Raw genomic sequence first — 18,053 nt, forward strand, 5'->3', positions numbered from 1 at the left:
GAGAGACACACTGTCGCACGAGGAGATAGCTGTCGTTACCCAGAGAGACAGCATACGAGCATGCATCATCACCCAAAGAGACATCAGACAGCCATGAAATTGCCCGGAGAGACACCACATGACATCGCCCGAAGAACCAGCTGTCATCGTCCAGAAGGACGCACGTCGTCACCCGCGGATTTGTCTGCTATCGCCCATAGAGACACGCGTCATCGCCGCACAAACAGCTCGGACCGTGTCCCTCCAGACGAGCGAGTAGTGAGGACGACCGGCGCACCTGGCCATCCCAGGGGCTAATCCCTCGAGAGCCGCGAGTCGGCCCAGACGGCACGCCGGGCCAGACGACACGCTCCTCAGAATGGGGAGAGCTGCTTGGAAGGGGAGAGCCGTACACGAAATACAGAGTGATGTGTTTTTGAGCCGAGGCAGAAAGTGATGGGAATACTGAAAGGGCGGTAATCCATTTACGAAGAGACAAATGGCGTTGGCATTGCGCAACATTTGTATGCCTCTCCGAGGATTAAACTTTCTTTTCTTTAGCTATAGGTAATCCATCCAAATGACACTATGCAAGCAACCAATACGCATCTGTAGCCCCACTCCTGACTCAGGATGTCGAGAGGAGCGGCTGTGAATCCAATGACTCCGGTGTGTCCAGCACCCTCTCTCTCCGGGAGTCCGGAATCTGGACACGCTCCGCGGGACGCGAGTCTCGACCCATGTCGGTCGATTGGACACGTTCCGGAGAGCAGATTCCGGTCACCGGACACCGTCTCACCGTGAGAAAAAACTCACCGCCGCGCGAGGAAACCGTGGCTGCCGGGGCTGATGACATGTAATCCAGTAGCCGGAGACAATGGGAACCTGTCCGTCATCGCGTCATTATTACAAAACGATGCGCACCTCCCGAGCTACCGGTCCGTGTGGGAGAAGAAAACTAGCGCCTGGTGGTATAAGACGGGCCGGGCTGGGAGAGAAGAGACCGAATTGACCAGCAGGAACCAGTCATCACCATGTCTGCGCTTACGAAAATTAATAGGGATATTAGTCGACGAGACTTTCTGACTTTCAGCTACCTACCTTCCAATTTTCGCCCTGCAGTAGGTAATGAAGGTATCTCTCCATCCTCTCTCTCTCTCTCTCTCTCTCTCTCTCTCTCTCTCTCTCTCTCTCTCTCTCTCTCTCTCTCTCTCTCTCTCTCTCTCTCCATCTCTCTCACTCATTCTCTCTTGAGAATGCTGACCAAGACGAATCTACAGCGAGCGAATTATCCATCACAATTACCGTCCAGAAAACATCGACAGCACGGCGGGCAGCAACAAACGTCGCTAACAACGCGATCGATGGAGCGCGATCATCGACACGGGGCGGGGGCGGGGGCGGGGGCGGGGTCGGCCGGGCAGCGGTCTCACGGCCGGCCGCCGCCGTGGGAAGTCCGTGTGGTTCACGCCCGTCGACCTGTCCACTCGTACCCACACCGGGCACGCCGCTGGAGGCGGAGCTCATGCATAGTGGCCGTGCATACCCGGGTGGAGGGCGCGCGACGGGCGGCCGGCCGGGGTCAGTAGCTGACCTGGCTGACCTCTGGGAGCCACCGAGCCGGACGGGAGCCGCCCTGTGCCTGGTGCCGGTCCGCTATAGCGCCAGATGGCGGACCGAGAGGCCATAAACGGGCGAGTGGCGCACAGCCGCCAGCCAGCCCGCCGAATACCTAACGGCATGACGTGGACACAGGCACGGCGGACACAGACACATAGCAGACACACAGCGGACACAACAACGGCGGACACAGCGGACATCCAGCGGACGCAGCAGTGGCGGTTGCGGACGCATACACACAGCGGACACAACAGTAGCGGACACGGGTGCACAGCGGACACAACAGTGGCGGACACATACGCACAGCGGACACACAGCGGACACAGCAGTGGCGGGCGCGGACACACAGCGGACACAGCGGTGGCGGGCGCGGACACAGAGGCCGACGGACTCGGACACACAGCGGTCACAACAGTGGGGGACACGGACACACAGCGGACACAGAGGCCGACGGACACGGACAGGGGATCGTGCATGGTGGATGATTGGACACGAGCTGAGTCTGGAGGGTTGGGAAAAGCAGTCTTTACACAACTCATGCACGATTGCACAGCCATAGCCCATGGAAGTAGTTATGCAAACGTCGAATCCAGCAGAAGTTAGTTACGTGGACAGCGTTATGGAAGAACGGAATTAGTTACAGATGTGTGCGGTGAGCAAAGCGAACGCGAATGCAGACAAGTTATGTGGACACAGTTTGATCACAGATACAATCCGAGTTGGACGCGGGCGCATGGACAGGACCTGCCCACATTGTTGCCGAATTGAATACACCTACCAGCACGTGACAGTGACAGAATCCATGGAGGCTGTCATACCTCCCGTCATGACACAGAGCCCTGTCAGCTATCCGAGCCGTGAGCTACGTGGCGCGTGAGCCGAACTCCAGCCATTGTCGGCGGGAGTGACCGCCCACGTATCAGCCGGTACGCGGCGAAACCGCGGCGCCCAAGGAATGCCACCGATGGTAAGGGGGAGGGGGGGGGGGGGCGTGACAAATCGCAGTTCGCACATCCATAACCTTGCGGTGTTGAAAGCACGTGTTACCAACGTGATACCATGAACGCCCATGGAGCTACGACTTCGACGCTTCTGGCCGGATTTCATCACAGACAACAGACTTTAGTTCGAAGCGGTGCTCCATGTCGCTCCGAGTTTTCGGGCGAGATTGCGCGGCGGGGCGGCACCGCGCCCGGGGCAAAGTTGCACAGGGGAGAACCCAGGCTCCCTGGCTGAATTGCATACATGAATGGAGCAGTGTTTCGGTCCTCATGGACCGGCTGGTCGGTATTGGCCATCCCCGGTGTCTCCCCAGGCTCAGCGCCATTCCGCAGGCCGCTATAAATCGGTATGTCTATATCTAATACCCAGTGGGACCCAGTCACCGCCACAAATCAGGGTCATGCCGTGTTAACCCCAGCACACCAAATTACGAACAAAATACAGCCGGCACCGAATGCCGGTCCGAGCGTTGCCTCCTGGCTCCACCAATCAGCGTCTGATGTTACGAGGTGAGTCATTACGCGGTCACCGCAACATTACTCCGGGAAACCGACCGCCCAGCAAATGACTCTCACTGCCCTGCACTTTTGCAAATGGCGGAGGTGTGAACTGATACCGAGCAGTGCTCAGTATATCGTTCTGAGAGCTCCAGTCATTGTAGACGGGGTGGACGACTTCGTAACCACGTCATCAGTAACGACATATGGCACGAATTCAGCGGGGACGAAGTCCGCTCATGATGTTGGCAGTCACTGGGCACTAGAGATGTCAATCAGATACCAACTTTTTGATATACCGATACCAAACCGACACCAACTTGGTAGTTGGTATTTCAATCCTAATGTGTTAGTGGTATTTTGTTGGTATCACTAATGTATAAGAGGCTAAGAAATCGGTAAAAAGTTGGTATTTCCCTCATGTTCCCAATTTGGTTCGGTATCGGTATTTGCCCATAGTTTTGGTTGGTATTTGGTTTGGTATCGGTATTCCGATTTTCCATAATTGACATCACTACTGGGCACTATTTCTCTGACCAAGTGCAACGACTCGTTCCTCGAAACTGTGATACACTCCTCAAAGGTAGCCTATATGTCGAGACGCATATGACGGTTTATGGAATGCAGGCTGCAGCCCAGAACCTGCACGTACTCAGCTCATTTAAATGTTTACAGAAAAAAAGCGCCAGAACTCTGGCTGTGGCTGATAATAAAAAGTGGCTGATAAGGTTAAATACTGAGGGAAAGAACATTACCTGATTTTCGACACACGGATGTCAGGAGCATTGCACTTAATAGATTTATAGTACTCAGACATTTTCACATAAGTTCGTGTAGTATATATTTAGATTGTTGTAGAGATAAGCCACAGGCTGAACTTACCTTTGATTTGTTGAACACATATTGTGAGGAATGGCACGGTATGCGTTCATTGTACATACGGTCATTGATGAATATAATATATACCGATGAGAACAGAATACCGAGACTTTTAAGTAAACTGAAGGCCACCTCGACTTCGATCAAAGAATTAACATGATGCAGTACCTACTTGTGTCATTTTGTCATTAGTTGCTTATCATCCGCGATATGGTTAGATCTCAATTTACTCGAAAGGACATACGCATTTTTAGCACACAGGCAACGCAAACTCGCAGAAAACTTTGCGGTCTGTGCAATTTAAACGTCTAGACTATGGACAAGGTTTTTATTGGGTTTGCGCTATAACAGGCAAAATAGCAAGCCAGTAGAAAACTTTGGCGGCCAGAAAACGTGACCTGAACAAACGTGTTTGTCGAATAAAATTCCATTACCGTCATAACAAGAAAACTAAAAGAAGTCAAGTCTTCAAAGAGGGCCCACTGCCCAGCTTTTCTGGTCCGCCATAATGTTTGCTATGAACTACTTATAGCTTAAAAGTAACCTCTCAACTTCAGAAGTAAAAACAGCATAGCAATCTTAAAAAATACGAAAGGTTGCCGCTTGAACTTGGAACTGCGCATTTACTTCCGCTGCTTGATGAAAAACATGCCTGCAACAATGTCGTTAGTAAGACACGAGTACACCGCATTGTGAGCCCGGCTCGGGCTGACCAAATAATTGGATCAAATTGGTAAATAAAATGTCAATGGAAATAAAGCTAGGCGCACGAGAAAACATGCCCCTTATAACTAACCAGAATCCAATGACGGAGCGCTGGAGCCGGCACATTTGGTCCGAGCTGAAGCTGCCGAGCACTTCACTCAATAGCCGGGTCCGGTAACAAAATACTCAACCGGAGCCATAATCACGAAGGAACCCGGTTATTTTTTAACCCGGCACCGCCTGGGCTATTTCCGTACCCACGACAGCCTGGGGGGGGGGGGGGTCGGATCCGACCCCCCCCCTGTTATCTCGAGAACCAATGGTCGTATCGAGCCCCGCGAGGCGGCGTTCGAAAGGTCTCTGCGAGACCTTCCCAAAGCACTCTTAAGATTTTAAGATTGAGGTCAACTTTCGGGTCAAGGTCAGGTCAAAGGTCAAATTCAGGGGTTTTGCATGAATCGGCTTACGGACAGCGGAATCGATAGCTGCTGCTCGAAACTCACCAAAAATGACCTCAAAGGCCTAGTGAAGGTACCATGTGCGTATAGGGGTCATACTAGGTACAGGTCAAGGTCAGGTCAGGTCACGAAAGGTCACGGTTTTCACTTTCTGCTACATGGGCGTGCGACACATGTTTTATGGCTTATTTTTCACGCCGAATCCGATGGTAATGCTTATATGTGACCCCAAGTCACTGTGCTGGTGATAAGTGTGCATTGAAAGCATAAAAAATCGTTTATACTATACATAACTAAACGAGGGCTAAGAAAAAAGGTCAATTTTTCAACTTTTTATTTTTGACATAAAAATGCACTTTTCTAGACGAGCTTTGTCCCAGTAATCTAGTGGTGCCATTTGTTTTCACATGCGATGTTCAGAAGTGCCTCTAATTCACGAAAATGCTTATGACGTCACCATGCCCTATGCATGTTGGAGCTATTTTTTACAATTTGGGGGTCAAAAATCAAGATAGAAAGTTGAAATTTGGTGCATCTAACGTTCTAATAGAGCTCTACAACATATATTCCGGTTTTTTGGAAATTCCCAAAATTTTGGATTTTATTAGCTTTTTTCCAAAAAATATAGTTTTTTGAATTTTTTGGGGTGAAAAACGCATTTTATGGAAAATCCGAGATAGCCATTTTAAAGAACTGGTTGAGCTGCGTCTTTTGATGTCCCTAATTTGCAATTTGCTTCAAACCCTGATTTTTGGCGATTTTTTAAACATTTACCACTTTTTGACTAAAAACGCCATGTAGTTACATCACTAAAATCGATATATCTCAAAATTTTTGGAAATTTTTTCTTAAAAATTGCACAGAAGACGTCAAATTGATAGGGGAGAAGGTATGCCAACTTTCAAGTAGATAGCGAAAGTGGTTCATGAGTTATTCAAGAAAAACGAAGGGGGGGGGTCGGATCCGACCCCCCCCCCCGGCGGTCGCGGGTTAAGGGCTGCACAACTCTGGCGCCAACTTATATGAGAACATGACCCATGAAATCAAGGGAAATAGTTCGTCTCCTAAAAAATAATTTTGCTGCGACATTTCTTGCATAAATTATCTGACAATTAGGCACTCTACTGCGTCATGCATGCATACGACACCAAAAGGACACCATTAGCGAAACGGTGGGCGTTATTTAGCAGTAAACACAGTCATCCACATTATATCATTTACTGTTACATAATGTTCTCGCAATCGCCGCAAAGGCTATGTATTTGCCGGAGCTGAGAGCGTTAGCTCCTTGATGTCCCGCGGTATATAAGCCGTGGAAGACCAGCTGTGCGTCACGCTGGTCCCCACCTTCGATCGATCTCCACCTCGTGTTTCACCGAAGTCGAGTCGATACGCCGCCGCTGGCTAACCCATCGGCGGAGACGATTACTTCCCTCGAAAAGTAATGTCAAGATGTTTGCCGAGGCAATGGGAAACGTAGACCAATCACCGTATCCAAGAAGAGCTCCAATAACGCTGGTCGCTTGACTGCCTATTGAGGGTTACCAAAAACAAGCCTTTTACAATAACCCGCCGTACTTATGTCAATATGAGCTCGGAATTAACGAGCAGCAGATGTTGAAAGAAGTACAACAATGGCGCAGGTCACATGCCGTCTTCACGTGTGCAGCACTAAACCGAAACATCATGTTCATAAATCAAACTCGCTAGAATCCTGAGCTCAGACCTCATGGCCGATGTTTTTAGTAAAATACATCTTGGCAAACAATCCTGTTGTTTGGCGATGCCAGCTTGAAAATATATTCACCAAGCAATGCCTAAAGAATGAAAATTTTAACTCATTACACCTGCAGATCAATTCCAATTTATATATCACTTACGATGATTACTTATGATGGTCGTTCTTTTGGTGAGTGCTACTGAAGTCTCTGGGCCTCGTGGCAACCTTAGCGCCACCTGGCTCCACAGCGCCACCTACGAATCTGAGCTAGGTCACGGGACGCCAAGCGCCGGACCTCGAACGCTAGCCCAGCGCCACCTAGGCAGACTACAGCGTCACTTGGCCGCTGCCTGAAGCGCCACCTGGCAGTATAAATTACACGCCTTTACAGCGCCATCTACAGCCGCTGTGGGGCTCAGCACGGCCCTAGGGTTACAAGGTGCATTTACGAAAGACACCACGTCGCTGCCCCAATCTTTTCATATATTTTTACTTTTGGTTAGCTTATCCATTTTATTTTATCGTAAAATTTGTGTTCGTTTTGTGATGAAACTTCACTAGCGAGTGGTAACCCAGGGGTTTGGAATTTGACATCAGAAATGGGCATCCCATCTTTCCTGCATCTTCCTGACCGATGCATTCTCATCCTAGACATCTCTATTCCAGGTTGATGGTTACCACACTCAGGCAGCTGGTGAGGGCTCACTGCGGCTCTCATGAGAGCATAGCTCTCTAGTGTGACCGTTTGAGCATCTGGGTGCACCTTCCGCAACGGAAGCCCATCCGTCGAGTAAAAAGCACAGTCATCTTCCAAGCAGACTTGTAAGCGATTCAACTCTGATTGAATCGATTCTCATGAATCGCTTGTAAATGCCGACTCACCGTGATTGAGTCGGTTGAATCATCTCTTGTCACCATATGAATCCTGACTGAGTCGGTCACACATGGCAACTGCAAGTGATTGAATCGGCAACTCATTGATTCAAGTTGATTGAATCGGCAACTCATCGATTCAAGTTGAATCAAAAAATGATTCAATCACCATGTGCTAGAAATTGCAAAAGCAATATGTTAAGTATTTTGAATCAAGACTTAGCTTAATGAGTGGAAAAAATAGCAGTACTCAGCAGTCAGAGCCAAGAGGGCAGAGGCAGGCGGCAGCATTATCCACCTGGTAATTGGCATTAGTATTACCTAATACCTACCTACTCATTTTCATTCAACGGTAAATTAATCAATAGGTTGAGGTAGGTGTACGTGATGATTGGTAACAGACATACTTAAGTCCTAACCTAACTGACTAGGTACATTAATTATTATATTATGAATATGTACCTACAAAATACAAATATATGTGACATTTGCATTAAAACACACGCAAGGCGCAAGCACAACACATGCATATATTCATACCTATATAGTATATGGGCTATATGTAATATTGATTGAATTGAATTGAGTTGAGTCGTGAGTTGAATCATTCCCTGAATCACTGATAACGGGATGAGTCGTGATTGAGTTGAATCACAAGGTCAATGAGTTGTGATTGAGTCACTTAGAAATTCAGACTGTTCGATTGAGTTTCGATTGAATCGGTCATTTCATCAAGTGAGTCGTGATTGAATTGATTGAGTTTTTTTTAATCGCTTACAAGTCTGCTTCCAAGACTGTCTGGCAAAAAAATTCCCAGGAATTTGTCACTGAAAGGGTGGCGAACTACTTGGCAATAAAATAACTCAGGATATGTCATGAAGCCAGCATAATTTCCCTTCCTAGAAAACGCAATCATCAGAATCCGTTTTTTAGATGCTCATGCCCGTTAGTGACATCGTCTCTACAATCTACATTTACGCTATTAAATTGAATACAAATATATGAACCGCGATTAATACCCATCATTTTTTTTTTATTCTGCAAGCAATTGTAAAGCCATTTGGAAATAAGCCGGTCTAATGGTGCCTCGCCACGGTACCAACTAAGGCAGATACTGCGATAAAATCATCATCTGCAACGGAAATTGTCACATTGGTATCGGTAACCGATCGTCGCCAATCAACAAAGGATTGCGGCCACAAAGCCGCAAAACGGCACCAGCAGTTCGTCATTCGGAACAAAAACGGACAGCAAAGTCTTAATACCTACTGAGAATGGATGGCACCAATTGTCCTCAACTCATTGTTCCACGGCGTACGAAAAGTGGACTTCACTCACAGCGCGCTGAAGGCATACCATGACGACGTATAGGTAAATCATGCGGGCATAGGAAAAGGCCTTGACAAAGCATTATCGGTGCTGGTCGCACACCGGAAAAGATGTGCACACTGGCCCATCACCAATAAAGCGCACTAATTTATTAGCGTCCTGTCGTGCGCGACACCACTAAAACACCGTTCGACCGCTGCCATTGTAACCGTTCCTGTCCGTGCTATCGTGTAACCCCATAAATAGTCGGATCACTCGAGTGACAGTCTGTAGTGGGAGCGATTTGAACGCGATGTCTGAGAGGTATCGAGGAGCCGATTTGTCCAGTCTCTCACAGCGCGGTGCGCGAGGGAGGCGTGCCGGTTTGGTTCACCGGCACAGAACACATCCTACCACAATTTAGTAGTGCACGAGCGAGCGATGATGACGAGAACTAGGGACGGTGAGACGGAGCCACGATACGGAGCAGAAGTGGACAGGTTGCAGCTGTCTTTGGGACACCAACTGCGCTGTCAGCTAAACCCTTCACTACTCAGCATCGCACGGACCCGATCTATTCAACACGGCGCGGTCCGATCACACGACGCGACGCCCGATTAGCGAAACCCGCGACTGATCTGGCCTATAAACGGATCCATCATTCATGAGCGAAAAACGCATTCGCGCCGGCACCCACCGCCAGTGGGCATGGCGGCGGGTGCGGGCCACGGCCTTGGTGCCAGGTCATCGAAGACCATCGCTTATTTATATACAGATGTGCGACTGCGGCGGCCCGCGGCGGGGACAGGCATATCGCTCGACGTCAGGTCTGGTGTTACACAATTAAAAACCGCAGAATTGTTGGTAAAAGCAGAGGCATGCATCTGGTTAAAATCACTCAGCTGAATGCATATCCAGTCAGATTACAACAGATATTCATGAACAGCATAACGATTAGCACTGGACATTTCTTTTCACTACATTCGATCATTGCGAATTAGGTACCTACGTAGTACGTAGTGCAACAGGATAAGCCATAGGTATTATTGGCAACGTCAGTTTGCATTGTATTTGGCGTGCTTTCAATCGAGCCGTGTGACCAATTATGCCCTAAAATATTGACAAAGTCTGAGTATTGATGCTCACCATATTTCTACAAGTATTAGCCCCATTTAAATCCATTTACGTTCCAGGGCAATTCATTTGTCCACATCGATCAATTATAAATGCTAATACCGAACCCACCAAAAACTGAAAGTGAAAAGTCCACATTTATCTCGGCAGGGACCGTAACGTTTTCATTCGGTAATTGCTCCGAGTTCATTAGTTCAAGGCAGCCATGAGGTCTCTTTGAAACGGATGAATAAAATCTGCGCTGAGAAATGACTTCACATTTCACAAAGAGCGATTACAGTGGTATAACACAAGGCACAATCGCTGCCAGGTGCTATGAGCGGGCGCACAAACGATGACAAATCCTCCGTTGTATAATTCGGGCCGACTGCTCAGGGGCTCGGCACCTGTTAGCGGGGCACCACATGGTGGAGACATCTCATCAGCCCGCTCGACAGCCACGCCATTTATTATCGTTGCGCACTGGGGCTCCGCGAGGCACGCGCTCAACACTCGCTCCCGGCGTCTATGAATGGAGACGGAGCTCGGCGCCGACACGGCTATCAAAACCGGTTCAGACGGGTACATCTCACGCACATATCCCCAGCGGCGGTGGTCAGTCGTTTAAAGGCCCGGTTCATACCGTATCCGGCAGCGTGCCGCGCTCGGCCCGTCAGCTGACGGCTCGCGCCGCGGGCTGCGGCGCGGCGGCCGCGACCACCGCGGCCTTGCGGTCAGTGAGACGCGCACGGTGAGAAAGTCGGCCACCGCCAGCACCTCGGCATGCAGCGGCCCATCCCCGGCCCGGCCAACACCTGCCCGCTGCCTCCGACTGCCGGCGCTCCCAGCCCAACCCGACCAACTGGCCACGAGCTCCGCGCAAGCCTTGTGCCGCCCGGCGCGGCGGTGGGGAGGCCTTGTATGACGTTCAACAGTGAGCAACTTGACACGACACCGACCACAAGCGGCTTTAGTTAAGCAGCTTGAGGGAGGTCACTCACCGAAGCGCGAAAGAAATGAACAAGGTGCTCGAGATGAAAGAGGCGAACAAGGCACAGGGATTTGATACCGAGAACGGCGGTTTCTGGGCCGCATACAGTACTACATATCACGAAAGTATACAGTTCGTACGGGATACGGCTTTTAGAAACACGAGTCAGCGCTGCGTTGACGTCGGATAGGCGTGGTGCCAAAGGACCCGAATTATTCGACTCCCAGGTAATCACAATTCACGCAGGGCGCAAAACGGGACAATCATAAACAGGAGCCTATGTAAGACAGTTTCGAGCCGCTATGATAGGCACAGCAGCCATTTGATGGAACCAGCAGCAGCCGGGCTGTCAGCCGGGTCCATCAGCTTCTCAGCAGTGACGGCCAGCCCACCCGGCCGGCTACCCAGGCGTCTCAGATCAGCGCCGCTCCCCTCCAGTGGTAGAAATAAAGCTAGGCGGCTCGTCCGTCCACCCAGGACCGGCTCTCTTCTCCCCCGGGGAGAAAGACAGCCTCTCGTCTTCCCTATCCCGCGGGCTGGAGAAGGAAGGCCGGTCCTGGGAGTTGAGAGCCGGCGGTGCGCGCGCGACACCACCCTCAGCACACTATTAGCGCCTCATCTCTGGGCAGCGAAAGTCGGCCCGGGGTCGGCCGCCAAACGCGATTGGGGCTCGAACTTAGTCTCGCTAGGTTCCCCGCGCTGTTATTTTTACGACTGTTCCAGTCACTTTCACACTGCCCGGGTTAATTGCTGGGGCTCGGTAGCTGCGGGATTGTAGTAGGAAATCAGTGGGCAAAATCGTTTACAACATCGACTTAAGAAACTGGAAATGTCAATGTGATCTAATGTGTGTACACAGAAAGTGAAATTCTGTCCTTGTTTGGTGTACTTACACTGTACACAAGCGAAACTGCGCTTGCAAACACGTCCGCTTAAAAGTGAAATTACTCACCTTGGGTATGTACAGTTTCTATACGTGATGGGTTTAAATACAGCTCGGCAAATGTGAATGGTGCAATCGGCGGTGACCTCAGGAGTGACAGTAGGCTCTCTTATGACTGCGGCTGTGCTGATTATGATGTCCCGGCCCCTGGCACTGCCTCAGAGCTCATACGCCATATTTGTCGGCACCATTGTCGGCACGTTGCCGGCTCATCTGTTTGACCGAGTGTGATTGAGTTCACTAAGATGGCCATTTACGTCACATCACGTTCGATCGGCGGCGCGGTCTCTGAGTCAGAGGATCGCCGCGGTCGGTCGCGGACCTTGGCTGGCCGCCCCGAAGGTCGGCTCTCAGTTTCGACAGCCACCCACGCTGATATTAGTGGCCAAACACTGCGGGCGGGGCCGGGATATTCCGAAATCGACGGCGACTCCCCGCGCCGGAAGCGTCGCTGAGGGCTCTCGGTTCCACGGCCCGATGCCTGCAGCTAATCAGCCTCTCTGACCGGCCGTGAGCGCACGGAGAGCTGAGCTGAGCTCAGAGGCACTGCAGTTCACCGCGCTGAGGTCAGCCGCTCAGAGATCAGCGGCTGATGCTGAGGTCAGCGCGTGCACCTGGGAACTTTCTTCCTGAGGAGCTGCCGTCGGCCGCACGTCACACCTGACCGTGACGTGGTGATCTAACGCCTGCCTCGCGCACGTATCACCGATAGCGTAACGCCGTGTGCATGAACGTTTTGCTCACTGTGTGGTGGGAAACAGAAGACGTCACAGAGGTCCTGATATGCAGAGTGGCCAACACAGAAAGACAGCCGACACAGGCTCAGTAGATCAGCCAAACGACTGGCGTGGATCGCTGAGAGATGGAGCGCCCAACAGCAGAGATCCACCGCCTCGGCAGCAGTGTCCCCGACGCAAAAGTGAGCCGTGTCCCCATCACTGGGCCATGCTCCAGTGTTCCGGCGGGAGGTGCTCATCTCTCCGGAGGCAAACTGTGCTCCGGTGCTCACAGTGCGATGTGTTCCTCGTGAGCTGATTCGTCACGGATGCCGTGGGTACTCACCGGTCCGCTGAAGTAAGCTGGCAACACACACCGCTGGTCGTCCAGCCGGCTGTTCTGCAGGCGCGCCAACAGCTCGATAAAGTCCTGCGGATCGCTCTGAAACATCACAGAAACATAGTGTCAATGTAGGATCACAGCAATTGCAGGCGAGTCCTAAACGCTTCAATCACGCAACTAATGCGCGAAAACATAGGCAGTCCGGTTTGAGCTCGTCTGGCCAGTATGTGCAACGCGATGGTACAGATATATCCATTTTTTAGAGTTACGTAACAGGATACAGCTAAATCTATCAGGTTTGTCAATACCTTAGCGGTCAGCGAGAATTGGACAAGGCAGGGACGAGACGCAGGAATGCTTTGAGGCCACCGTGTTTAACGTGAGAAACCAAGAAATGCCAAACAGCTAAATGAGAGAGGCATCTCGCAATGTAAGTAATACATCATTCGCTGTCAGGACAACTAGGAGATCGGCAATAAAACCGCTACTCAAATCGGATAACAAGCACGTACACCTGTTCTCGTCTAGCGAGATTAATGAAATGTTTTGCAACCGGTACGTTTGGTCTGACGTGAAGCAATGCATCATGAACCTGTGCTAATGTAACAGCTTCTCGGTGGATGATGGCATGAGATGATGCATCGGTAAGAACCATGAGTCCACGTAGCATCTCAAACATTCGTGCGATAATAACACGGTCGGCTCGCAACCGAATTATTTGTGCAGCTGCCTGCTGCCAAAATCCCAGCCCTTTGAACAGTTGGCCGAGGCTGGCTCACATTCTGCTCCTTTTTTCATTGAGCTGACGTGAAGTCCTGGAAGCGACGCGTGCAGCCCGATTGCGTGCCTATTGGTGCAGCCGGTAATTGGCTTGCTGCAGGTGATTTTCGTGCGGCTGTCGCTAACGCGACCGGTGTCCGTCACTTCCCGGTCCGATCCTCCGCGCCGCTCAAGGCCTATTCAATTATGACACGTCAATTAGTTTTTGCGCCAAAGGAGCTTCAAAACGTGATAACAGGCAAGTTAGCAGAGCCCGACAGTAGAATGAGGGGAAGCGAGAAACGTCAAACCTGCGGCAAATTACCTTCCGAGTAAGACCCACGCCCCACAGGCAGCCTGGTTCGAGGCGTCTTCAGAAAGCCAAACAGAAAGCTGCATAAGGCACAACAAAACACATCGTAGTGTCGCAGATTCTCAGAAATGGCTCGATCAATGTCATTGGAGCATTATGCAATCGTTTCTGTCTAAGGTCGACCTTTGATGAATTGTAACGACGGTATCATGTCCCGTCTGGATCTGCTACGTCTCCAGTCAACGACGGACACCACACACGGAACTCATACTCGACAATATGCCCCAGTCCTGCTCTCCTATAGTCTGGCCGTCCAGCCTGGCGTGGCTGCGGAGGCCACCGGCCGGCTGGGACTGCCCGAGGCTCCTCTCGCGCTGTGTGTGATTTTCTGACACCTCTGCTGCCTCCGGCCCGCCGTTTCCCAGTCAGCCTTAGCGTGATCGTTACGTGCCCCCAGGCGCGGAACGGCCGACAGTTCAGACAGGCTGGGTCGACAGGACGGGAGAGACAAGCCGCCGAGATGGAAACGGAAACGGAGAGGGAGAAGGAGACGGAAACAGAGACGAAAACGGAAAGGAAGACGGATACTTCACAGAGATGAAGATAGAGACGAGGAGCAAGACTAGAGCCGTAGACGCAAACAAGAAGTTCCTATTGAAAGATATTGCAACAATAATTGACAACTAACTGACCTGTAATAGACTATAGCCACACGCGCACAGGTATGTAGATTTGACTTCCCTGACGTCATCCGCACGGTTCACAAGGCACATGTTCTAAGGATAGGAGCAAACATAGCCAAAACGACTGACCGTCACTTATGATCACCATCTTGACAATAAAAACAAACATGGACAAACAACAGACAGTGGTGATTTAACGATAGGCGATGGATGACATGTAGACGGAGCTCAGAGGTAAACGCGAAGAGCCAAATGTAAAAACCGCTCAAAACTGTAGCTGCAGAAAACAAGCCCTCAGCAACAGAGTGAAGACGGCCACCTCGACCATAACTCTACAGCAGAAGACAGACCAGACCACACGTCTCCTCACCAGTTGCCCCCTCAACAAGACGGAGAAGACAGACGAGGGAGCAGACCACTAACCAGACCGAACGAGGGAATGCAACACGCAAACCTACTCAGCCGGAGAGTGGCGCGCGACAGCACCGACCAATGAACGAGCCGTTGATCCTAGCGTCACGTCACGAGACTTTCAGCCGTGACAGCCGACCCGAGCACTCCGCCGAGTGTCCAGAGTGTCTGATCACCCGAGTGCCTGAGTGGCTGTGTGTCCGGCGTCCGCCCCAATGAGGGCCCGGTGACTTTATGCGTCATGAGCCGTGTAATGCCGAACAAGAAGCGCCGAGCGGCGCCGCCGGACCAGCCGTTAGATAAAATCAGCAGTGACGACATTAGACACCATGGCGGTTCCACGACGGAGACAGTTGAGGCGCGTCGCAGAGACAGACGTGGCGCGCTGGGACAAAGTGGAGCGGCCAATACGGCGCCCGGCTGAGGAATCAACTCAGAGGCGTGTGCTGTCTTTGCCTGGGGGCTACAGGAAAGGACTGTGTCTTCTAAATCGATAAGTGGATAAAGACGGGATAGTAAATGTGTCAATATTTGTCAATTTGCGATAAATATGTGAATTAAATATGTGATTATCACCGCTGAGTAATCGTTCTGAGAAGGTTCAAAAATTTCCTTTGAGTGTCGATTAGCGGATTAAAAAAAAAAAAAATAGCAAACGCAATGACGACTGTAAATGATCCAAGGATAAACAGCCTACGTTGCTTAGGTCGTTTAATATGATTCCTCGACCCCAACCTCGGGCGTCTTATACTCTTCAGGTTTTCATAACTTGAGATGGAATATTTTTCTAGGGCTTTGGCTAGCAACAACTTCATAAGATGAGATTATAAGATCTGGTTCACTCAGCTCGAAGGCCAGGAATGTGCACTGTGAGGCTTCGTGCGGTGGGCCCACACTGAACAGGAGAAATCAACCATGCATTAACAAGATCAGACCGCAGACTACCAGGGCAACGAGATCCCACCACAACGGCGCCAGAGCCTCCGTCGACGGCACCGAAACAAAGGCCACAGCCTAAAGCAACGGGACGCCAGCGGGTCGTGGCCCGGCCAATCTGCTAAAGGTTTCCCTCCGAACTCTCTTCTTCATTTAGCCACATTTCAGCAAGCTTAGTGAAGTCTATGAGAACAGCCAATTAGGACAAAACACGCAAAGTTAATTGCGCCGGTACTCAAGGGTTCACCGGTGTTATCGATGACAATCTGATAGAGCTATAACGGCTCGGTCGGCTCTAATTAGTCCCCCAGTCGGCGGATTAACACCTTTTCCGTGTCGGCTCATAGCAGTGAGGCAGAGCTGGCGTGTTACCGGCTCACGGACTGACGTGGCCGGCTGGACGGGGAAGACTGTGCCGTCCAGTCGGACCAGTACGCGTCTCGGTCAGTGCCGCCGCAGATCAGTGTAAAAACCACTCTGGACGACACATGGCGGCAGCAGCAGACGGCCACCTCAATATCGCATCGCCGGCCCTCTGTACTTCCCACAAACCTGTTCCAATGGAGTGCTGACAATGCGAATATTCACACTAATGTGATGGAAAGAGAAAAAGACTGACTATCTGGCTGGTGGCAGCCTTTTAGGAATAGTTGGATTGGATACAATGCTCCAATTTTTAGGAGGGCGGCAATCGGTCACTGACGCATAAAATTATTTTAAGCATGAATGGAAATACAGCATAATAGGCGCTGGATCCTATACTCGCCATGATCCTCAGCCGCCCATACTGTAGGACAGCTCACCGGCTGCCACTACTGACACACTTCCCAACCGGCTGCCGCCAGTCAACTCCACAAAGAACTCGGACAAAACAGATTAGCGCCGACGAGCGCCGCCAATGCCAGCCAGAAAGCGGCCGGTTCCGGCTTCTTAAAAAGCGGCGATCGGCGCCCATTCAGAGGCAGATATCGACATTCTTCAGAAGCGGCGCCCGTGGCTGCGGCCGCGGCGGCGCGCGAGCATTCAGGGGCGCCCACAGCGCGCCACGGCCCGACCGGCACGACCTCCATCCCGCAGCTTTTCTAAATATTTCTCCTCGCTTTCAGGCACCGGCGCTGCCCAATAAAGCCCGTTATTGAAGATCCAGAGAGCTAATGGCTCACTAATGACCACTATATGCACGCCTCTCGGTGACTAATTAATTGATAACATCTGCCAATTTGTCAAAGTCGTTTGGGGTTCCACTGAAGCGCTCAAAGACGTCTGCCGCGGCACCGGCTCGCCGCAAATCACCAGCCTTGGGGTTCACAGACTGCTCCTCAATAGCGGCCCGCACAGTGCACACTCAGCGCGCTGCAACGGTGGCGCCCACGCCGGTCCGTAATGAGCTCGGCACAACGTTTGTATAATTGCATGCAGATTGATATCAATCTCGTACATGCAGATTCCGGACCCTTTCAAATCGCCTCAAAATCGGCATGTAGACCAAACAGGACACGCTGATCACGAATCCGAAGTCCGTTCCGCGGCACATATGAAACTTTTCCCGTAATTGACGAATTACGGATCGGCATGCAGATTCCGGACCCTTTCAAATCGCCTCAAAATCGGCATGTAGACCAAACAGGACACGCTGATCACGAATCCGAAGTCCGCTCCGCGGCACATATGAGTCTTTTCCCGTAATTGACGAACTACGGATCGGCATGCAGTTTCCGGACCCTTTCAAATCGCCTCAAAATCAGCATGTAGACCAAACAGGACACGCTGATCACGAATCTGAAGTCCGTTCCGCGGCACATAT

The 18,053-nt window shown here is 51.0% G+C and overlaps 1 protein-coding gene across 2 annotated transcripts in view; it reads right to left on the bottom strand.

Annotated features, from left to right (window-relative positions):
* Positions 1-18,053, bottom strand: part of LOC122387189 (rap1 GTPase-activating protein 1-like) — a 100,078-nt gene that overhangs the window by 47,455 nt on the left and 34,570 nt on the right. For both annotated transcript variants that reach the window (XM_043377119.1, XM_043377120.1), the window contains one exon: positions 13,151-13,246. In XM_043377119.1, coding sequence (XP_043233054.1) covers positions 13,151-13,246 — 96 coding nt within the window. The remainder of the gene's footprint in view (positions 1-13,150; positions 13,247-18,053) is intronic.

Source organism: Amphibalanus amphitrite, unplaced genomic scaffold (genome assembly GCF_019059575.1).
Source record: "Amphibalanus amphitrite isolate SeventyFive unplaced genomic scaffold, NRLGWU_Aamphi_draft 000276F_arrow, whole genome shotgun sequence".
Lineage (NCBI taxonomy): Eukaryota > Metazoa > Arthropoda > Thecostraca > Balanomorpha > Balanidae > Amphibalanus > Amphibalanus amphitrite.